Source organism: Rhinoderma darwinii, chromosome 12 (genome assembly GCF_050947455.1).
Source record: "Rhinoderma darwinii isolate aRhiDar2 chromosome 12, aRhiDar2.hap1, whole genome shotgun sequence".
Classification (NCBI taxonomy): domain Eukaryota; kingdom Metazoa; phylum Chordata; class Amphibia; order Anura; family Rhinodermatidae; genus Rhinoderma; species Rhinoderma darwinii.
The window spans coordinates 53,425,169-53,449,374 of NC_134698.1; the positions used below are offsets into that span (position 1 = coordinate 53,425,169).

Here is a 24,206-nt window from a genome sequence, read left to right on the forward strand (position 1 = left end):
TGGTGGTTTTTACATGCGTTTACAAATTATATTTAGCTATTTCTTGGTTTTGTCTGTTTCTAGAAAAGCTGGGTATTGTAAGATAGGCCGTATTGGTTGTTTCCCATCTACTAAACTGCCTAGTTATGCAGCCAGACATCCTTCAACCACTTGACTGCATAGATTTACATTCAGTACTGTATATGGATTTTAAAATAAAAAATTTTGATACAGGAGGGACATGCTCTTTTAATGATAACCTGCCTATAAAGAGTTAAGTATGTCTTGGTGTAGATGACCTAGGCACAGTGCAGCTGTCAGTACAGCATGTGTGCTATGAGCATGAGCAGGGCATTGAGTGACTGGCTGCCTGCCTTCTCCAATGACCCACCCTCCTCTGAACTATATTACACTTGTGTTCATCAGACTACCCTCTCTTTGCCTTTCCTACTCTTTGTGACTCTCCACGTTTTACTTCTGCTCTCCTTTCCTGGTCGCCTTTTCTTTACTGCCATTATCTAACAATTGTTTTGGCATCATTTGCTGGAGTTCTTGGAAAATTTGGAAATAGGAGCAAGTCTCGGACACATAGAGCTCCCCTTACACAAAGCCCAGCATGGTAAGCAACTCAACATACAATTTGTTACTCTTAATTTTTTTGTTTGAGTCGTTTTTTGGGAATAAAATATGGCGAGATGATCAAAAACTCATCATCACCATTACGTATTATTTCGATGAAGTCTTGAACTATTTGTTGACTGACCTAAAGTGATTTTACCTCCATTTATAGAAGCATTCTACATGCAGAGGTGACGTAAAACGTATATTTGGTGTTACATGGATTAGACATTACCCCATGACTTTCTTTGAAATGTTTACATAATCTACATTAAATATCAATGCCATTTTTCCCTCTATTACCATAAAAGCTTCTGCCGAAATAGTTCTTTAGGGGGAACATTTAGAAGGGAACATTTTCCGGGTCCCTCTACTCCCATCAGTTACATAAAATTATTAGCTATAAACTTCTAGAATATGTATCTCATCTCGAGAGATGTTATCTTGAATATTTGTTTTACTTGCATTAATACAAATGCTAGCATTAATTATACCTTGAAAATCAGGTTGTAATAAAACAAATATTCGTTTATGAAGTTCACTTAGAAATCACAATATGCTGACCCTGAATGCATATTGCAAACTTTCCTAATTCAGTGAGTAGCAGGATAATGTATTAAGTTGACCCTTACATTAGTTTTACTCTCACAATGACTACAGCATATGTGAGAACGCCTTAAATGGTCAAGTAATGGAGAATAATCCTTACCATAGTTATTGTTTGACAGGTGGCGTAGACACAGAGAGAGGGAGGATCTTCATTTCCTTTCTCCTATGTGTGAGATTTATAGTGCATTTGTATTAAAGCCGATGTTATTCTGATATATATGTGCGGTTTAATATATATATATATATATATATATATATATATATATATATATATATATTTGTACTTGTGTGATTGTTTTGTATTTGAGTTACGTTAACTTTAAACACAGCTTATTTTATCGCTTGCCATCTGTAGTAAATGCACACTGAAGAATGGTGAATTTGTGAAATCATATTAATAACATTAATATATTTGTGTGTGTATGTGGAAGGGAAATTAGATGGTAATCTGCAGTGGCACAGTGGATGATGTACATTTTCTGTACAGCAACACAGAGTATACTCATAAATGTACGCTCATTCTATTACAATCATCTACTATGGTAAAAGAAAATGGCAATATGAAACCTTTGATTTTAACAGAATTGAAAAAGTACCAAAGTACCTTGTTCATATAGCGGTGATAATGTTTCACTTATTAAAAGGTTTTTACACTAAAAAAAACTTTTAAGGCAAGCCAATTAGACGTGGCATTAAAGTAGTTTTCCAGTCACTAAAAATGTATGGCCTATCCTCAGGATAGGCCATCAATAGCTGATGGGTCGGAATCCGACTCCCAGGACCCCCGCCGATCAGCTGTTTTGAAGGGGCTGCAGTGCGCGTACAAGCGCTGCTTCCCCTTAATTTCTTCTTGCTCACTGTCGTCAACACGCATTTAGCGGCAATTCACAGGTATTGGAAGAATGGGAGAAAAGGCTGCAATACCTGTGAATCGCCGCTAAATGCGTTTCAAATTCACAGTGAGCAAGAAGAAATTAACGGGAAACAGCCATCGTATAAGCGCTGCGGCCGCTTCAAAACAGCTGATTGGCGGGGGTCCCGGGAGTTGGATCCCGACTCATTAGCTATTGATGGCCTATCCTGAGGATAGGCCATTAATTTTTAGTGGCTGGAAAACCCCTTTAAAGTGTGACTGATAGGGTCCAACTGCTGAGACCTCCGCCAATCCCCAAGACAAAGTGACGTTCACTTGACCATTTCTGCAAATCCCATTCATTTTTAATGAAGACTGATCATGAATGCAGGGCTCCTCTCCAACGTCTAATTGAAAACCCCTTTAACCTTACAGAAAAAACATTTGTACAGTTGACCGTTGCAGCAACTATGATAACATGACTTTGCTTTTTTTTTATTTTTGAGATACACGTCTATTAGTTGTTCCTGCAACAGTTTCTATTGAAATTGCATGTTTAATACAGTTTTCATAATTGAGGGTAAACCCAATAGAAGTTTATTGGGGACTAAATGAAACCAATTGGAGATTGTTGGAGTTTCATGTTCTAGGCTACTTAACTAATGCACTGTATGAATGATGACTGACATTGCACACAAGGCCAATACAGCAAGATACCACAGTTGAAAAATGACTACAAAGTTGTCCTGTGTGAGTGTAGCCTATGAGTAAATATAGGAATCTATCTATAGCGGAGGCTTTGAGATTTTACAAGAGCAAATCATCCACACAGATGGCCATGAGATGTGCAAATACCTTTTTATATCAGCTTTATCATTTCTTCTAGGACCTGCACTTTCTTATACTACACTTCTTGACATAAATACACTACCCCACCAGGATCCCATTTCTAGTATATGTATATTGACTAAGGCTTCGTTCACATCTGTGTCAGGGCTCTGTTCCGTCTGAGCTTTCTGTCGGAACAGAGCCCTGACTGACACAAACTGAAACCAAAGGTTTCCGTTTCCATCAACATTGATTTCAATGGTGACGGATCTGGTGCAAATGGTTTCAGTTTGTCTCCGTTGTGCAAGGGTTCCGTCGTTTTGGCAGGATGAATACCGTAGTCGACTATGCTATTCATCCCGTCAAAACGGGAGACAAACTGAAACCATTGGCACCGTATCCGTCACCATTGAAATCCAAGGTGATGGAAACGGAAACCTTTGGTTTCCGTTTGTGTCAGACAGTGCTCCGTTCCAACGGAAAGCTCAGACGGAACGTCGAAACAGAGCCCTGACGCAGATGTGAACATAGCCTAAATTTTTTTTTATTATTCATGGGCACGTTTACAAATATTCTTAAAGTCTACATGCAAACCTTGCAATGTTGCAGAAAGTGTTAATTAGATATCTCCTACAATTTTGTGTATACAGCTCCCATACAAGCCTATGCGTCCTAGGTTGATGCTGCTCAATTAAGAAAATGCAAACAAAACCATGTTTATAGTCATATTACACCCCATACTGCAGTCATACAATGCTCTCCTTTTTTTCTTAACCTGCTACTAAGCATTGTCGAGTGCAGGTCGGTATTATTCAACGCATTTTATTTATCCCTAAGAAGAATTCAGCATTTTGTTAAAGAGATAACAGCTTGCACAGCCATATCAGTGTGAGAGAGGTAGGATGAGTAGATACTGGCACATAGGCCACAGTATTTGTAGAAGGGAGGGAAGGAAAGAGTGTAAGCTTCAAAAGAAACCCCCACTGAGCTCTGAACTTCCAGCTCCACAAGCAAGCATGTTCGAAAAATCCTTGGGAAGAAGAAGAAAAAAAAAAGAAGAAAAGCAATACAGAAATCAGCCAACAGCAAAGTGCATCTCCAGATGCATATTATATATGTGTATATATGTGTATATATATATAATATATATATTGTGAGACAGTGACAGGTAAAGTCATTGAGGGAAGGTACATTTCCCCTAGAATCCTGTCATATGTATCCTAGGCTCCAGGGAATGAGTAATTTTTTGCAATAGAAAGCTCTAGCTTTCCAATCTCGGCTTAAGGAAAAGCCGGGAAAAGGGCCTGGAGTTGGATTGGGAAAGAGCAGGACGGGTTCCCCAATCCCTAGTCCATTTCTGTTTGTAGGATAAGCCTGCTGCTCAATTAGCTGCACCTGCAGCCGGTATATAAAAAGGTGCAGACACAGTGTGTGAAGGCCCCCTCCCACCGACTCAGATCGGTGACTACTAAGTCTGGAGTAGTCTGTATTCTATGTGAGTACAGACCTGTGCTATTTTGTGTCCAGTGCCTGGTAGGAAGGCACTTGGTATAGTTAGATAATATCTTGTTTAGTTAGTGCTCAGACGAGCAGGATTTATTTAGTATTTTGCCTTGTTGTACAAGAGGCTGTTTTTCTTTGACAAGAATAAAACACAGGCAAAGCCCTGTTATGAACTTTAATGCACTGTGTCCCTATCTCTGACTGCTAAGAAACCGTTGTACCAACCTCTCCGGATGCTAAACCCTCACATATGGTGGAAGATGCGGGCACAGTCTTAAAGAGACATACACCTATTTAAAAGGACTTTTGCAGCTCCAAGCGGAAAATCGTTGCTAGGGGCAACAACACAATTTTTTTTTCTCCCCCCCACGGGAGTGCTTGGAAGTGTATGTCTTGGGTGACGGCGGCAACAGGGCTAGAAAAAGAGACTGTTAAAATGGATGAAATAATTAAACAGCTGATTCAGGGGAAGATAAGCACAACTCTGCAAGAAGCCAGCGCGACTCAGCGAATGGTGCATGAGGAAGCCATGCGTGCACAGGCTGAAACCAATATTCTGCTGGGTGAAGCCCACAGACTGGCCTTAAAAGAACAGCAGCAAATTAATCGCCATTTGCAAGACCAAATTCAGGCCTCAGTGGAGAGGTCAGCGGGGCCTCATGGTTTGCGCCAAACCACTCGTGCAGCGGTACAGACATCTCTGCAGAAGATGACACCCACCGACGACGTTGAGGCCTATCTCATGGTGTTTGAGCAAGTGGCAGAACGAGAGAAGTTATCTTCAGATCAGTGGGCAGCAGTGGTGGCACCTTTCCTAACCGGAGAGCCGCAAAAGGCGTACTTTGATCTCAATGAGCAGGATGCCAAGGATTACTCCAAGCTGAAGGGTGAGATCCTTGCCCGTCTGGATGTTAATATGAATGTGCGTGCTCGACAGGTGCACAACTGGACTTTTGTGGAACACCTACCTGCCCGGTCACAAATGTATGATCTTGTCCATCTTGCAAGGAAATGGCTACAGCCAGAGGAATCAACCCCTGTGCAGATCGTGGAGAGAGTGGTGCTTGACAAATACATCCGCTCCTTACCACCGAAGGTTCAGCGTTGGGTCGGTCAAGGAAATCCTACAGATGCGGAACAGCTGGTGAACCTGATTGAAAGGTACAGAGCTACTCAGGATCTACTCCAAGAAGTACCGCCTGGATGTTCTAACCCCAGGAACAGCAAATCGTGAGGAGCACCCGGTAAGACTGTTCCATTTACTAGAGGGGTGAGAAATGTCTTTAAGGGAGGTGGCTCAGAAGGGGAGCAGACGGAGCGAAGAAATCCCAGAGAGACACTGAAGGCCAGACCAGGGTCTCAAGTTGGGGACCGGGGGCCGCATACAGTGCTGGCGGTGTTATGGACCGGGGCATATTGCTGCCAATTGTCCCCTGACTACTGAGCCAATGGAGTGTGATGCAGCAAGGCGAATATCCTTGTTTGCACGTCCTGTTTGTTCTGCTGAGACGGTTTACGAGACTGAACAACAAATGTGTGTCATAAAAGTGGAAGGGTGTACTGTGAGTGCCTTGCTGGATTCTGGGAGTCTGGTTACCCTGGTGCATGCCAGCCTGATAGACCCTGGAACATTCAGAGGACATAGTATAGGGGTCCTGTGCATTCATGGGGACACTAAAGAATACCCCACCGCTTTGGTCACTCTAGAGACTTCCTGTGGAACCGCTTGCCATGAAGTGGGTGTGGTCAAGTCCCTGATGCACAGTGTGATTCTGGGGAGAGACTTCCCAGTGTTCTGGGACTTGTGGAGGAAGAAAGATGTAACCTCCACTGTAAATGTTAATGATGGTATTAATGGGTGCGCTGTGATTAGCCCAGAACCCTTTAACAAGGATGCTGAGGTGCCAGCAGTAGGGGTGACCACTGAGCCTGATAAATTTTCCCTGGCTGTTTTTGCTGGTGAAACGGATGAGCAGGAGGAAATTTCTGATATACCAGAGTTAAATGTATCACGTGACAATTTTGGGACTGCTCAACTTAGAGATCCCACATTGTTAAAAGCCAGGGAAAATACTAAGGTATTAAATGGAGTGCCTCAACATCCAGGGGCTGATAAGGTGTTTCCACACATGGCGGTTAACCAGGATTTGCTGTATCGGATAGATAACATACGTGGGGAGGTTGTTGAACAGCTGGTGATACCCCAACCGTATCGTACAACGGTGTTGGACCTGGCTCATAAACACGTACTGGGTGGACATCTAGGATGCGAAAAGACCAGAGAGCATATCTTACAACGATTCTTCTGGCCGGGGGTATATACGGAAGTTCAGAGGTATTGCGAGCCCTGCCCGGAGTGTCAGATAACGGCTCCTATGCCACATTTTAGGAGTCCGCTGGTGCCTTTGCCTATCATTGGGGTCCCTTTTGAAAGAATTGCCATGGATCTGGTCGGCCATTTAGTCAAATTCTCTAGAGGACATCAATATATCCTAGTGGTGTTGGACTATGCCACACGCTACCCTGAGGCAGTCCCTTTGCGAAATTCCTCTTCAAAAGCCATTGCAAGAGAGTTGTTTTACATGTTTTCCCGTACTGGTTTACCTAAGGAAATCCTTACCGATTAGGGAACTCCCTTCATGTCCAAAATCACCAAGGAATTATGTAAACTGCTGAAAATTAAACACCTGCGTACCTCTATATATCACCCTCAAACTGATGGTCTTGTCGAAAGATTCAATAAGACATTAAAAGGCATGTTGAGGAGGGTGGTTAGTAGGGATGGGAAGGATTGGGACTGTCTTCTGCCCTATTTGATGTTTGCTGTACGTGAAGTTCCTCAATCATCCACAGGGTTTTCTCCTTTTGAGCTTGTATACGGCAGACAACCCCGTGGTCTCCTTGACATAGCCAAGGAAACCTGGGAGCAAGAGTGCACACCTTATAGGAGTGTAATTGAGCATGTCACGTTGATGCAAGACCGAATCGCTGTGGTCATGCCTATAGTTAAGGAACACTTGGAGCAAGCTCAGGATGCTCAGAGCAGGGTGTATAACCGAACTGCTAAAGTTAGAAATTTTAACCCTGGTGATCGAGTGTTGGTCTTCGTGCCAACCGTAGAAAGCAAATTTCTTGCTAGATGGCAAGGGCCGTATGAGATAATTGAAAAAGTGAGGGATGTAAATTATAAAGTTTACCAACCAGGTAAAAGGAAGACAGTGCAGTTATACCATGTAAACGTAATTAAGCCATGGAAAGACAGAGAGACCCTCATGGCAGTAAGTACCCCCTATAGTCTTAACCCAGATGTGTATGCGTCAGAATCCCTCGCAAAGCCACAGAAACAGGAGACAAAAGAGTTTGTGCAGAGAAACACAGATGTGTTTTCAGAACTGCCAGGACAGACTAGTATAATAAAACATGACATTGTGACCGAGCCTCAGGGTCGGGTCCACTTGAAACCCTACAGAGTCCCTGAAGCTTGCAGACAAGCCATATCTGAGGAGGTCAAGAAAATGCTAGACCTTGGGATTATTGAAGAGTCAAAAAGTGAGTGGTCAAGTCCCATTGTATTGATTCCGAAACCAGATGGGTCATTACGTTTCTGTAACGACTTCAGCAAGTTAAATGAGATGTCAAAGTTTGACGCATACCCAATGCCAAGAGTTGACGAGTTAATAGAGAGACTGGGCCATTCAAGGTATTTTTCAACACTTGATTTAACCAAGGGCGGCAGGGAGAAAACTGCGTTCATCACCCCGGATGGTCTGTTTCAATATATTTGTTTACCATTTGGGCTACATGGGGCTCCAGCGACCTTTCAAAGGTTAATGGACATAGTCCTCAAACCCCATCGTCGGTATGCTTCGGCATATCTGGACGACATTATAATCTTTAGTGATGACTGGAAAAGCCACTTACCAAAAGTACAAGCAGTACTAAACTCCCTCAGAGCCGCGGGGTTAACAGCAAACCCAAAGAAATGCTCCTTAGGCTTGGAGGAAGCACGGTATCTGGGGTACATAATTGGGAGAGGGGTGATAAAGCCACAGGTCAACAAAGTTGAGGCTATCCAAAACTGGCCCCAGCCCTCAACCAAAAAGCAGGTCAGAGCTTTCCTAGGAATTGTAGGTTACTACCGCAGGTTCATTCCAAACTTTGCCAGCACAGCAGCGCCCCTGACAGATCTTACCAAGGGAAGTAAGTCTGTCATGGTCAAGTGGGACACGAAGGCTGAAAGCGCCTTTCAAGAGTTGAAACTGGCCCTGTGTAACCAACCAGTCTTAGTCACTCCTGACTTCAAAAAGGAGTTTGTTGTCCAAACTGATGCTTCTGATGTGGGGCTCAGAGCAGTTTTGTCACAAGAGGTGGGTGGTGAGGAACATCCTGTGACCTATTTAAGCAGAAAACTTACCCCGGCTGAGAAAAACTATAGCATAGTTGAACGTGGGTGCTTGGCAATTAAGTGGGCACTTGAGTCCCTGAGATATTATTTATTGGGTCGTCGGTTTAGGTTGGTTACAGACCACTCTCCTCTTATGTGGATGTGTCAAGCTAAAGAGAGAAATTCAAGAGTTACACGGTGGTTTCTTACTTTGCAGAACTTCAAATATACTGTGGAACACAGGTCAGGAAAACTGCAGGGCAATGCTGACGCTTTGTCTAGGACACACTGCCTTGTAGCTAAATGTGTCCGATCCCACGGGCTCGAACAGAGGAAGAGGGTATGTGAGACAGTGACAGGTAAAGTCATTGAGGGAAGGTACATTTCCCCTAGAATCCTGTCATATGTATCCTAGGCTCCAAGGAATGAGTAATTTTTTGCAATAGAAAGCTCTAGCTTTCCAATCTCGGCTTAAGGAAAAGCCGGGAAAATTAGCTGCACCTGCAGCCGGTATATAAAAAGGTGCAGACACAGTGTGTGAAGGCCCCCTCCCCCCGACTCAGACCGGTGACTACTAAGTCTGGAGTAGTCTGTATTCTATGTGAGTAAAGACCTGTGTTACTTTGTGTCCAGTGCCTGGTAGGAAAGCACTTGGTATAACAGGATTTATTTTGTATTTTGCCTTGTTGTACAAGAGGCTGTTTTTTCTTTGACAAGAATAAAACACAGGCAAAGCCCTGTTATGAACTTTAATGCACTGTGTCCCTGTCTCTGACTGCTAAGAAACCGTTGTACCAACCTCTCCTGATGCTAAACCCTCACAATATATATATATATATATATATATATATATATATATATATATATATATATATATACACATACACCTTAAAACCATTAGGCCAGTTAACACAGAGTTTTTTGACGCTGAAACGACCGAAAATGCCTCCCATTTATTTCAATGAGAGGCGGAGGCGTTTTTTTCCCGCAAGCGGAAAAACCAGCTCGCAGGAGAAAGAAGGGACATGCCCTATCTTCGGGCGTTTACGCCTCTGACCTCCCATTGACATCAATGGGAGGCAGAGAAAGCGTATTTCGCAAGGTTTTATGCCCGCGGCGCTTAATGGCCGTGGGTGAAAAACGCAGCGAAAATCGTTGTGAAGGCAGAGGAAAATCTTTCTTTGATAAATAAGATTGTGTTATTGTGGCTGATTGTAAGGCTGGGTTCACACGTAACGTAAATACTGCAGATTTTCTACAACAGATTTCCTTGCGAAAAATCCGCAGTATATTACAGTAGCAGCAAAGTGGATGAGATTTGAATCAATCTCATCCACACGCTGCGTAAAAAAACAGCCGAAAAAAAAGTTACAAAATTAACCTGTGGTGTGGTTTTTTAATCCGCAGCATGTCTATTTATGCTACGGGATCGCTGGTTTTCAGTTGCAGGTTTTCCCCATTGAATTCAATGGGGAGGTAAAATCTCTGCAACAAAAAGCAGATGTTGCGATTTTTGGGGCAGAAAACCTGCGATTCCACTGCAGAATCGCAACTCAGACAAAAAAAAGGTCTATACTTACCCAGATCTCTCTGCTCCTGCTTCGAGCCTGGCCTCCAGATATAACGTTTCATCCCATGTGACTGCTGCAGCCAATCACAGGCTGCTGCAGTCACATGGGATGAAACGTCATCCCAAGAGGCCGGGCTGCAGGATGTCAGAGGGACGGGTCGCCATGGCTACAGGTAAGTATAGATTTTTTTTACGTGCTGCTTTCCGCAGTGGACATTCAGGCCGAAAAATATCACCACAATTTGGTGCGGTTTATCGGACCTAATTCCCTCCGGCGTCCAGGGCAGATACGCTGTGTAGCTTTACGCAGTGTATCCGCCATGTGTGAACATACCCTTAGTGTCATCTTTCATTTCCTTGTACAGAATTAAATATTAATATAAAACTAAATAAGAAAAATAAATGATAAAATATACCTTAATTTGCATTAAAGAAAATGTATTTAAATTAAACTGTTTTTACTCAGGATTAGGTAATCCCAACACTGAAATCTTAGGACACAAGGTTTGTATTTTTAATTTCAAAATAACAGATTACACCTTCAAATAAAATAATTTTGGGAGGATAAGATGTTCAAGCCATAATAGACATGGTATGGTCTGGATATAACTTGTAATAGAATCGGTTATTACAGATCGCATTTTTTATGTCATTGAATGCTGTCAACAGTGATTTTTATGGTCTAGTTGAAGTGGTTTTCCTGCCAGTAAAAATGGATGGCCTATTCTCAGGATAGGCCTTCTATAGCTGATGGGTCGGGGTCCGACTCCCGGCATCCCCACCGATCAGCTGTTTTGAAGGGGGTGCAGCGCTTTTACGGATGCTGCTTCCCCTTCTTTTTTACTTGCTCACTGTGAATCTTCGACACACATTTAGTGGCGATTCACAGGTATTGTAGATTTTTCTCCCATTGAAGTGAATGGGAGATAAGGCTGCATTACCCGTGAAATGCCGTTAAACAGCTGATCAAACCCCTTTAACCCCTTAAGGACACGGTCAATTTTTTTTTTTTTGTATGGCGTAGTTGTATGAGACTAATTATTTTTTTTGCGGGACGAGTTGTACTTTATGTAGGTGAATTTTTTTTTGTACAAATACATTATTGTTTAATTTATATAAATTTATATTTTCGCGAAAATGCAGAAAAAAAGCAGTTCCGCTGCAGTTAATTTTTTTTTTTTTGCACCGTACACCGATCATGATAAGTTGATCATCATATAATGTTAAAAAAAGACAGCAACACGAATCAGAAATACATTCATATGCAACTCTTGACTGGGGCCCCCCAGGTGCCACACGCAGTCCCCCTTATAGATAGTGCCGCCTGTAAATTGTGCCTTACAGTCCCCTGTAGACAGTGTCACACCCCACTTGTAGATAATGCCCCACACCTCCCCATTATAAAAAGTGCCATACAGCCCCCTGTAGATAACGCTATATAGCTCCCACTGTATATAGTGCCACACAGCCCCCTCCCTTGGATATAGTGCCAAACAGCCCCCCTTAGTAGATAGTGCCATACAGCCCACCTTAGTAGATAGTGCCACACACAGACCCTTGTAGATTGCGCCACACACAGCCCCCTGTAGATAGAGCCAAAGCCCTCCGTCTTGTAAATAGTGCCATACAGCCACCCTGGTAGATAGTGCCACACAGCTCCCCATGTGTATAGTGCCACACAGCTCCCCATGTGTATAGTGCCACACAGCTCCCCATGTGTATAGTGCAACACAGCTCCCCATGTGTATAGTGCAACACAGCTCCCCCTTGTGTATAGTGCCACATAGCCCCCCTTGTGGATAGTGCCACACAGCCCCACAAGTAGTACAAGGCAATGGCGCATCCGAGAAAGTTGTTTCAGCCAGTGGGATGTCAATCAAACATGGAAAGGTGGGTTTGGAGGCAGGACTATGTGACTCTTCAGGATAGCGGCACTGCCCCATCACCCTTTAGTGAGTAATTAGCATATAGTGTGAGACATTTTAAAAGTTGATTTTAAAGATTTTGCTGCATCTAAAACAAAACTATACATTTGGAAATATTGTCAGGTCATGTATTACTGCATGGTGGCGGTTCAAGGGGTTAAAACGACCAGACAGGTTCCCATGAAATATACAATGAATTGAAAACAATTCCATCTGCCCTGCAATGTTGTTATTATAAATATATCCTATATAATTACAGCTCCAGAACCAAGCTCACACATATATACAGTACCACAACCAAGCTCAGTACATAAATACAGCACGAGAACCAAGCTCAATACATATATACAGCACCAGAACAAATCTCAGTACATAAATACAGCACTAGAACCAAGCTCTGACATATATACAATACCAGAATAAAGGTCAGTACATATATACAATACCAGAACAAAGATCAGTACTTAAATACAGCCCCAGAACCAAGCTCAGTACATAAATACAGCACCAGAACAAAGCTCAGTACATGAGTACAGCCCCAGAACCAAGCTCAGTACATGAGTACAGCACCAGAACCAAGCTCAATACATAAATACAGCCCCAGAACAAAGCTTAGTACATATATACAGTACCAGAACCAAGCTCAGTACTTAAATGCAGCATCAAAACCAAGCTCAGTACATATATACAGCACCAGAACAAAGCTCAGTACATATATACAGCCCCAGAACAAAGCTCAGTACATATATATATATACAACCAGGGCTGGCCTTAGGAGTGTGCGAGCGCACAGGGCGCTGCCTCCTCCAAGCATGTAGGGGGCGCCACTGGGCTCTGTCTGTGCTCTTTTCTTAGTTACACACACAACGTAAATAGGAGCAGAGGAGGAAGCTCCGCCCACAGCTGTCCTGCACGAAGCCTGTGATCCTATCAGCATGGAGAGATGGTGAGTGTCTGTGTGTCTCTGTGTATTTGTGTGTGTGTGTGTGTGTGTCTGTACAGTATGTGTCTCTGTGTTTGTATGTGTATGTTACAGTGTGTGTGTCTCTGCATGTGTTTATGTCTCTTTGTAAAAGTGTGTGCAATATTAAAGTAGAACAGATAAAACAAATATCTGTGCTGCCCCTTATATACCATGCTGCCCCCTATATACCATGCTGGCCCCTATATATCCTGCTGACCCTTATATAACCTGCTGCCTCCTATATACCCTGCTGGCCACTATATATCCTGCTGCCCCTTATATACTCTCCTGCCGCCTATATACCCTGCTGCCCCCTATATACCCTGCTGCCCCCTATATACCCTGCTGCCCCTTATATACCCTGCTTCCCCTTATAAACCCTGCTGCTCCTTATATACTCTGCTGCCCTTATATATATGCCTCTGTGTGTGTGTTTATATGTGTCTGTGGGTATAGTTATCATCTACGAAATTATCTGTATCACTGTTATCAGAGGTGTTACATAGGACTGCAGGTAACATCTACGACATTATCTGTACTCAGAGAATTATCACTGTGTTATCTGTGGTGTTACATAGGACTGCAGATAACATCTTCTACATTATCTGTACTCAGAGAACTATCACTGTGTTATCTGTGGTGAAACATAGGACTGCAGGCAACGTCTACTACATTATCTGTACTCAGAGAGTTATCACTGTGTTATCTGTGGTGGTGTTACATAGGACTGAAGGTAACATCTACATTATCTGTACTCAGAGAGTTATCACTGTGTTATCAGTGGTGTTACATAGGACTGCAGGCAACATCTACTAGATTATCTGTACTCAGTTATTACTGTGTGTTATCTGTGGTGTTACATAGGGCTTCACTTGAAATCTACGACATTATCTGTACTGGGTACATATGTGCCTGTGTGGGTATACATTACCGTTCAAAAGTTTAGGGTCACTTAGAAATTTCCTTATTTTTGAAAGAAAAGCACAGTTTTTTTCAATGAAGATAATATTAAATTAATCAGAAATACACTCTATACATTGTTAATGTGCTAAATGACTATTCTAGCTGCAAACGTCTGGTTTTTAATGCAATATCTACATAGGTGTATAGAGGCCCATTTCCAGCAACCATCACTCCAGTGTTCTAATGGTACATTGTGTTTGCTAACTGTGTTAGAAGGCTAATGGATGATTAGAAAACACTTGAAAACCCTTGTGCAATTATGTTAGCACCGCTGTAAACAGTTTTGCTGTTTAGAGGAGCTATATAACTGACCTTCCTTTGAGCTAGTTGAGAATCTGGAGCATTACATTGGTGGGTTCGATTAAACTCTCAAAATGGCTAGAAAAAGAGAGCTTTCATGTGAAACTCGACAGTCTATTATTGTTCTTAGAAATGAAGGCTATTCCATGCGAGAAATTGCCAAGAAACTGAAGATTTCCTACAACGGTGTGTACTACTCCCTTCAGAGGACAGCAAAAACAGGCTCGAATCAGAGTAGAAAGAGAAGTGGGAGGTCCCGCTGCACAACTGAGCAACAAGACAAGTACATTAGAGTCTCTAGTTTGAGAAATAGACGCCTCACAGCTCCTCAACTGGCAGCCTCATTAAATAGTACCCGCAAAACGCCAGTGTCAACGTCTACAGTGAAGAGGCGACTCAGGGATGCTGGCCTTCAGGGCAGAGTGGCAAAGAAAAAGCCATATCTGAGACTGGCTAATAAAAGGAAAAGATTAATATGGGCAAAAGCACACAGACATTGGACAGAGGAAGATTGGAAAAAAGTGTTATGGACAGATGAATCGAAGTTTGAGGTGTTTGGATCACACAGAAGAACATTTGTGAGATGCAGAACAACTGAAAAGATGTTAGAAGAGTGCCTGACGCCATCTGTAAAGCATCGTGGAGGTAATGTGATGGTCTGGGGTTGCTTTGGTGCTGGTAAAGTGGGAGATTTGTACAAGGTAAAAGGGATTTTGAATAAGGAAGGCTATCACTCCATTTTGCAACGCCATGTCATATCCTGTGGACAGCGCTTGATTGGAGCCAATTTCATCCTACAACAGGACAATGACCCAAAGCACACCTCCAAATTATGCAAGACCTATTAAGGGAAGAAGCAGGCAGCTGGTATTCTATCTGTAATAGAGTGGCCAGCGCAGTCACCAGATCTCAACCCCATAGAGCTGTTGTGGGAGCAGCTTGACCGTATGGTACGCAAGAAGTGCCTATCAAGCCAATCCAACTTGTGGGAGGGGCTTCTGGAAGCATGGGGTGAAATTTCTCCCGATTACCTCAGCAAATTAACAGCTAGAATGCCAAAGGTCTGCAATGCTGTAATTGCTGCAAATGGAGCATTCTTTGACGAAAGCAAAGTTTGAAGGAGAAAATTTATTAGTTCAAATAAAAATCATTATTTCTAACCTTGTCAATGTCTTGACTATATTTTCTAGTCATTATGCAACTCATTTGATAAATATAAGTGTGAGTTTTCATGGAAAACACAAAATTGTCTGGGTGACCCCAAACTTTTGAACGGTAGTGTATAGTGTATGTTATGTATTCATGTGTATATATAGTGTATGTGATGTGTACATGTGTGTGATGTGTTCATGTGTGTATATAAAGTGAGTGATATGTTCATGTGTGTATATATAGTGTATGTGATGTGTTCATGTGTATATATAATGTATGTGATCTGTACATGTGTGTGTATATATAGTGTATGTGATGTGTACATGTGTATATATAGTGTGTGATGTGTACATGTGTATATATAGTGTGTGATGTGTACATGTGTGTGTATATATAGTGTGTGATGTGTTCATGTGTGTATATATAGTGTGGGATGTGTTCATGTGTGTATATATAGTGTGGGATGTGTTCATGTGTGTATATATAGTGTGGGATGTGTTCATGTGTGTATATATAGTGTGTGATGTGTTCATGTGTGCATATATAGTGTGTGTGATGTGTTCGTGTGTGTGTGTATATATATATATATATATATATATATATATATATATATAGTGTATGCGATGTGTTCATGTGTATATATAGTATGTGATATGTACATGTGTATATATAGTGTGTGATGTGTTCATGTGTGTATATATAGTGTGTGATGTGTGCATGTGTGTATATATAGTGTGTACATGTGTGTGTATATATAGTGTGTGATGTGTACATGTTCATGTGTGCCTGTATATATAGTGTGTGATGTGTACGTGTTCATGTGTGCCTATGTCTTTCAACGATATTTGCTGCAGAAATTTTCTGCAGCAATTCTGTTGTGTGTGTGGACAAACCCTATATCCACAGTGTTAGGGTATGTGCACACGAGAACTGGCTTTTACGTCTGAAAAGACAGACTGTTTTCAGGAGAAAACAGCTGCGTCGTTTCAGATGTAAAATCTCCTCCTCGCATTATGCGAGGCGTCTTTGACGGCCGATCATTTGAGCTGTTCTTCATTGAATTCAATGAAGAATGGCTCAAATTACGTTTCAAAGAAGTGTCCTGCACTTCTTTGACGAGGCAGTCAAACGACGACGCGTAAATGACAGGTCGTCGGCACAGTACGTCGGCAAACCCATTCAAATGAATGGGCAGATGTTTGCCGATGTATTGGAGCCGTATTTTCAGACGTAAAACGAGGCATAATACGCCTCGTTTACGTCTGAAAATAGGTTGTGTGAACCCAGCCTAAGGGCTTCTCCACACGTATTGGAATTGCTACAGAAAGTTTCTGCAGCAACTAGCAGAAATTCTGCTGTGGAAAAACAGCACCATTTCTTGTGTTTTTGCTACATAAAATGGTGCGGAATTTGCTGCGTTTTTCACAATGCTGGGGGATGGTGACATCTCTGAAAAACACAGCAATTCAGTCCACTTTCCGGAGCAGGAATTCACATGCTGCGGTACGAAAAATACGTACCGCAGGTCAATTTCTGGTTAGAAATTTTACGCAGCGTGTGGATGGGATTTGATAAGTATCACCCACTTTTAAGTACGCAGCAATTCCATTACGTGTGGACAAGCCCAAATGCAGTAGCAACAAAATGGGTGAGATTTGAAAAATTCTCACCCACACGATGAGCGGGAAAAAGGCTCAGTAATTGACCTGCGGTCTCTTTTTTTAAGCCGCAGCATGTTACTTGTATTTGCGTAAATGCTGCTTATTTGTTTCGGGTTTTCCCCATTTAATTCAATGGGGAAGTAAAACTCGCAACAAATAGCAGATGATGTGTTTTTTTGTGGTGAAAATGCAGCGATTCCGCTCCAAAAAACGCAACTCAGGAAAAGTTTTAATCTTATACTTACCTAAAATTCTCTTTCTTTTTCCGGGCCGGCCTCCTGGAACAACGTTTCATCCCATGTGACCGCTGCAGTCAATCGCAGGCTGCAGCGGTCACATGGGATGAAACATCATCCCAGGGCTGCAGGATGTAGGAGGGAAGCGTCGCCATGGTAAGTATCCATTTTTTTTTCTGCTCATTTTTCCGCAGCGGCCATTCCTGGCCGAAAAACTGCACCACAGGGCAGTGCTTTTACACAGCGTATCTGCCCTGTGTGAACATACCCGTACAGTATATGCACATATAGTAGCTGCTGTCTTACAACGACACAGCTGCAAACCACGTCAAAATGCTGCATTCCCACGAGTCAGCGCAGTTGTCAAATGATTGTAAGGCTGGGTTCACACGTGGCGGAATTTCACTTGAATTCCGCTGCGGACACTCCGCAGCGTTAATCCGCAGCGGAGCCGTTTCTGCATTGACTTCCACTTCTATTTAGAAGTGTTCGCTTAGACGATGCGTAAAATTCCGCTGCGGAGCATAGGCTGCGGAGCGGAATTTGGTGTCCGCAGCATGCTCTGTCTGTTGCGGAGCAGTGGCGGACTGGTTGCGGACTCATGGCGGAATTTATCCATTGACTTCAATGGAGATTCTAAGTTCCGCAATGAAGTCCGCAGCTGTCATGCACATGTTATGTGTGCTGCGGATGCGTCTTGCTTTTTTGCCATGACATTTCTTCATTCTGGCTGGACCTATGTATTTCTAGGTCTACAGCCAGACTGAGGAAGTCAATGGGGCTCCCGTAATTACGGGAGCGTTGCTAGGCGACGTCAGTAAATAGTCACTGTCCAGGGTGCTGAAAGAGTTAAGCGATCGGCAGTAACTGTTTCTGCCCCCTGGACAGTGACTACCGATCCCAATATACAGCAACCTGTAAAAAAATAGAAGTTCATACTTACCGAGAACTCCCTGCTTCTGTCTCCAGTCCGGCTTCCCAGGATGACGTTTCTGTCTAAGTGACGGCTGCAGCCAATCACAGGCTGCAGCGGTCACATGGACTGCCGCGTCATCCAGGGAGGTCGGGCTGGATGCCGAAAGAGGGACGCGTCACCAAGACAACGGCCGGTAAGTATGAAATTCGTTTATTTTCACTAGGGAAAGTGCTGTCCCTTCTCTCTATCCTGCACTGATAGAGAGAAGGGAAGCACTTTTCCCGCAGTCCGCAGCAGCTAGTCCGCATCAATTTACTGCACATTTTGGGCAGATCCGCAGCCGTAATCCGCAACCCGGATTAGGTGCGGCATTGATGCGGACAGTTGCGGAGGAAATCCGCCACGTGGGGGCATGCCCTTAATGTCCATGGAGTTTTTTGCAGACATTAACAATCATTTAAAAACTGCACAGACTTTTGGTAAAACTGCATGTTCTACATGTTGTACAGGACAATGGTGGTTACGATCTGATTGTTTGCATTAAAGATTAAGTACACCTTTGAAAGAGATTTTTTTTAACCCCTTAACGACCGGCGTATAGTGTTTTTACGTCGGCCGTTCAGGGTAGTTCTTCTGAAGTGTCGGCTTTTCACGTCAGCACTTCAGAAGAACTTTTCTGTCATTGTGCGGGGAACTCCTGAAGACCGGACTGTTAGTAACAGCCTCGGGCTTCAGGGCAACGACCAGAGACCACTAGCAGTGGTCTCCGATCATTTTTAACCCCTCAGATGCGGTGCTGAATAGCAAGTGCCGCATCTGAGTGGTTTGGGAGGGAAGGGGCCGCATCGGAGCGGTTTTCACGGGGATCTCCTGTAGTCCGGGCTGCTGGTAACAGCCTCAGGCTTCAGGGCAATGATCGGAGACCACTAGCAGTGGTCTCCGATCGTATTTAACCCCTCAGATGCGGCACTCAATAGCAAGTGCCGCATCTGAGTGGTTTGCGAGGGAGGGGGCCGCATCGGAGTGGTTTTCCCGGTCATCGGGTAATCTGCCTCTGAAGCCAAGGCTGTTAGCAACCGCCTTGGCTTCAGAGTGATGATCGGAGACCAATAACAGTGGTCTCCGTTCATTTGATCACTGTGAGAACCATTCACAGTGATCACAAAATAAAAAACGAAGTGTTTCTCCTACCTATCTCTCTGTCTCTCCTCACACTTGTTACTTTGTATGAGAAGAGACAGAGGGAGAATTTTACTGTGACACCAAAGACACTAAATTACAAAAAATCTAATATATAAACTTTATATAAACTTCAATTGTATACTTAGGCTAGGGTTATCCTTAGGGCCCGTTCACACCTGGCTGAGTTTTTCCGCTGCAAATGTTGGTGCAGATTCTGCGAATCTGCACCAGCATTTGCGTATTTGACAGGTAGTTCAAACATTGCCGAAATCACAGCGGACTTGCCACAGATTTCAGTTTTTGCATTGTAAAGGCTGAAATACGCTGTGAAATTCCGCTTCTTCTCCGCAACAGACAGTGCATGCTGCGGACTGAAAATTACGCACCGCAGCCTATGGTCTGCAGCAGAGATTTCCGCAACGTCTGAACTAACTTTCCTAAAAATGGATAAAACAAATTAAAAAACGGGCGCTGGAGAATTCCACTGCGGACTGTCCACAGCGGAATTCCACAGCAATTCCGCCACGTGTAAACGTGCCTTTAGGGTTAGTCTAGGGTTATTCTAGGTTGTATTCTAGAGTTAGTCTAGGGTTAGTCTAGGGTTATTCTAGGTTCTATTCTAGGGTTAGTCTAGGGTTAGTCTAGGTTTAGCCTAGGGTTTTTGTGTAGCGTACGTGTGTGACGTCTGTGTATTTTGTTTTTGTGCAAAATAAAAGTTAAAAAAAAAGTTGTATAGTCTACGTGTTTGTTCGACATCAGTTTTTTGTGGAGCGTGCTTTTGTGACGTCCGTGTATTTTTGTGAAGTAAAGAAAAAATAATAAAATGTGTCTTCGTGTGCGTCTGGTTACAGTCTTTGTTGTACGTGTGTGTAAATTACAATGAGCCATAGAAGGTTCATGGTGGAAGAGGCATACGCCATGTTAATGTCTGACTCTGATGAAAGCGATGCAGAAACCGCGTCCGAGGTAAAAAGTTGTCTACCAGTGATAGCGACGACAATGATACGCTTTCTGCAATTCAAGTGTCGCTGCAGAGTCCACAAGCACAGGGCATGTCGCAGAAGTACCACAAAACACGACCCACTCTATTCCCCCAGAATATATTGAGTCATTTTCCCCTAATATCCCAGAATTTATTGCCACATCAGGGATAAATATTAATGTGGAAAATTTTACAGCCCCCGATTTTTTCAAAATATTCATTACAGATGAATTATTGGAGCTGGTTGTTAACCAAACCAATCTGTATGCTCGCCAATTCTTTGCTGAAAAGCCAACTTCCTCCTATGCAAAGCAGTGGCACCCCACAAATACTGGCAAACTTTAAAAAAAATTGGGGCTCATCCTCAACATGGGGTTAGTGAAAAAGCCCTCAATCAGGTCATATTGGGCAACAAGCCCTACACATGCCACACCTGTTTTTCCAGCCGTTATGACCAGAAGCAGATATGAAGTGCTAATGCGCTTACTTCATTTTAACGGCAATCACCAGCCCCCCCCCCCGTAGTGATCCAGGCCGTGACCGCCTGTATAAAATAAGGCCCCTGATAAAAACGTTGGAGAAGTCATTTATGTGTACAACCCCGAAAAAAACCTAGTGGTGGATGAATCGCTGATGAGTTACAAAGGCAGGCTCTCATTCCGCCAGTACAGCCCCTCAAAGAGAGCAAAATATGGGGTTAAAAATCGACAAGCTCTGTGAGAGCGGTGCAGGCTACACATCTACCTTTAGAATCTATGAAGGCAAAGACCGTGATATTACCCACATTATTAACTCATTTATTTTCACACTGTTTTTGTAGGGAGAACCAAAAGGGAGGGTTGCTTATTGGATAATGTTTCACTGTAAAAACACAGCAATACTGTATTTTCTGGAAAAACCTATTTTTTATTTATTTCCACCTATTAAAAGTACTCACTATACCACTAGATGAATATTAGCAGGACATTTATACTTGTCAAAATGACCTGCAGTACCACGGAAAATATAGCGTGGTTCCCTAAAATCAGCTCTGGCGAAAAAAGGCCTCCAAAAGCCAAAATGGACTCCTTCTATGATATGCACTATAACGGATCCATATAATAGATTAGACACACATATTTGGCACCACCGTACACGGGAGAAATAGCAGAATGTGGAAGGGTGTCACTTTTACCAATATGTCATATGGTGTTTCGAAATGGCTTAAGAAAATTTACACTTTTGTAAAAAAAAAAAAAATGCAATTTACATTTTTTTGGCCCAAGTTTGGACAAATTCGGTAAAAAGTGTGAAGGGTTAAAACAGAAATTGAACCGCTAGAAATAGACTTTAGAGTGTCTAGTTTGTAGAACACAATGTTTTTTTTACCATTATTTATTGGACTTCAAGTCCATTACCCATACATTAATACTATGGTGTAAAAAACAAAATGAAGACATTTTAGTGCGCAATTGAAAAAAGGGGCACTTGTGTTTTATACTATATTTCTGGTCAAAAAAAATAAACTACACCTCCAAGTCAGGTGTCCTTATGATCAGGATAAATGAAAAAATATATTTCAATACATTTGTATGATACAATTACTTTTATTTTCAAACTGTTACATTTTAAATGATGAAAAATCCCCAAAAAATTCTGTCTGTCCGCGGCTATAAAAAAAAGTAACAAAAATGTTACCTATACATATATACCACAAAAAGGAAGCATTACATGTCCCAAGAAAACAGTGCAAAATTCAGATCGATACATAAAACACATACAGAATTATACTGCGTTACATCTGTGAATAGCAAAACTGCGAAAATTGCTCTGGTCACTAAGGTTTAAAACACCTTCGGTATTAAGGCATTAAATGTCAGTCAGTGTGTTTTGTGCAACTTTATAATTAGTTTTTATTAAAAAATTGTTTTACTTTTTGAGATACAGCTCAGAGCAGCTGTATCTTACGCTGAATCCTGAACACGTCAGGTCTGTGGGACTGATGGGTTCAGTGTCAGCGGGTCCTGTGTGTCTCTGACACGCTGGGTCCACCTCTAATACATCACATCTAAGTTAGATGTGATAGATTACAGGTGGATACAGTCGACTACTCTATTGATACCGCCAATAAAACGGAAACCTTGTGAAACGGAGACAAACAAACCATTAGTAACGGAAGCGTTACCATTGAAATGGTAATGGAAAGCTATGGTTTCTGTTTGGTTTCCGTTCGTGGGTTCCCCTGACGGAAAGGTCTGATGGAAACCATGAACAGAATCACGACGCAGGTGAGAATGAAGCCTAATTATTAACTGTATGATCTTTACAGATGGTGAAGGGTACTATTTTTTGGGGTATAAGCAACTCCCAGTATATGATTACCATTATTCAGGTCATACTGGAAGCTGCTAACCTTACTTTGCAAATGATCTCTGTACTGAAATGTATTTGTACTGAGCTTTGTTCTGGTGTTGTATTCATGTACTGAGCTTGGTTCTGGTGCTGTGTATATATATCATGAGCTTTTTTTCTGGCACTGTATATATGTAATGAGCTTGGTTCTGGTGTTGTATATATGTACTGAGCTTTGTTTTGGTGCCGCATATATGTAAGGAGCTTGGTTCTGGTGTTGTGCATAGAACTATATTGCTTGTAAAATGTACAAATGTTTTTATGCTCGACACGTCATTGATTGGTAGAGAAAACAAACATGGCGACGGGGAAGGAAAGAGGTTGGGGGGGGGGGCAAACTGAATCTTTGCCCTGGGTGAACCTAGCTACGACTCTGCATAGTACTCCAGAACTGGTCTTTGTAGACAAGAAGTTGAAATCATAGTCAGACGTTTTGAGCTATGTACCCGAGTCTTCTGGTCTCATACAAACATTCAAGCACAGGGAAAATTCCCTTATATATTTTGCCCTCTGCTCATTAAGTTTGCCAATCTTTTATATGTTCTATCCATTGCCATGCCCCCTCCTAACTTGGATTAATGCACAAGGGGAAGGCACTGCTTTACTCCAGACTGGTTTAATTAAAAAAAAAAAGGGTCTCTGGGCAACAAGAAAAGAAGGCCCATTGCCACACTTTCCCTACTACCATATTTAGATCTCTAGTTGCTCTTGTAATTTTGATAAGAAAAATAAATTTAAAAAAAATCAAGAAAGATTTATCCACTGAAAGTAAACAATTACGGTTCTTATTGAATCACAGCAAACAGATATCTTGCAAACCATGAGGAATTGGTGCAGAAACTATTTTGGAAAATGTGATCATTTTTCATAATACAAAGAATACTTTTACTTCTTGAATTTGCACCACCCCTTCAACAAAAATTCAATGGATAAAAACAAAAATATGTTTTTATAGATTCCTGTTTGTGCTACTTTGTTCCAGCTGTACTTTACTGGGGCTTCTAACTTTTACAGTGTTCTGTCACCCACGTTTTATGCTGTTACAGTTTAGTTCCAGTTTTATCTTGGCTTCTTTGCACATCTACTTCATCTGCTGGCTTGTCCAGTCTATTAGCTGACAGCAAGTGTTATATTATAATATGTTTGATTAGCATTGGCTGACATACTAGTGTACAATCCATAGTCTCCCT

General features: G+C 42.3%; 1 protein-coding gene across 1 annotated transcript in view; it reads left to right on the forward strand.

Moving 5' to 3' along the window:
* Nucleotides 1–446: 446 nt before the first annotated feature.
* CFL2 (cofilin 2) overlaps nt 447–24,206 on the forward strand; it is a 79,059-nt gene continuing 55,299 nt past the window's right edge. Inside the window, exon 1 of the mRNA XM_075843420.1 lies at nt 447–598. Within this exon, the coding sequence (XP_075699535.1) occupies nt 596–598 (3 nt within the window). The 5' untranslated portion in view covers nt 447–595. The remainder of the gene's footprint in view (nt 599–24,206) is intronic.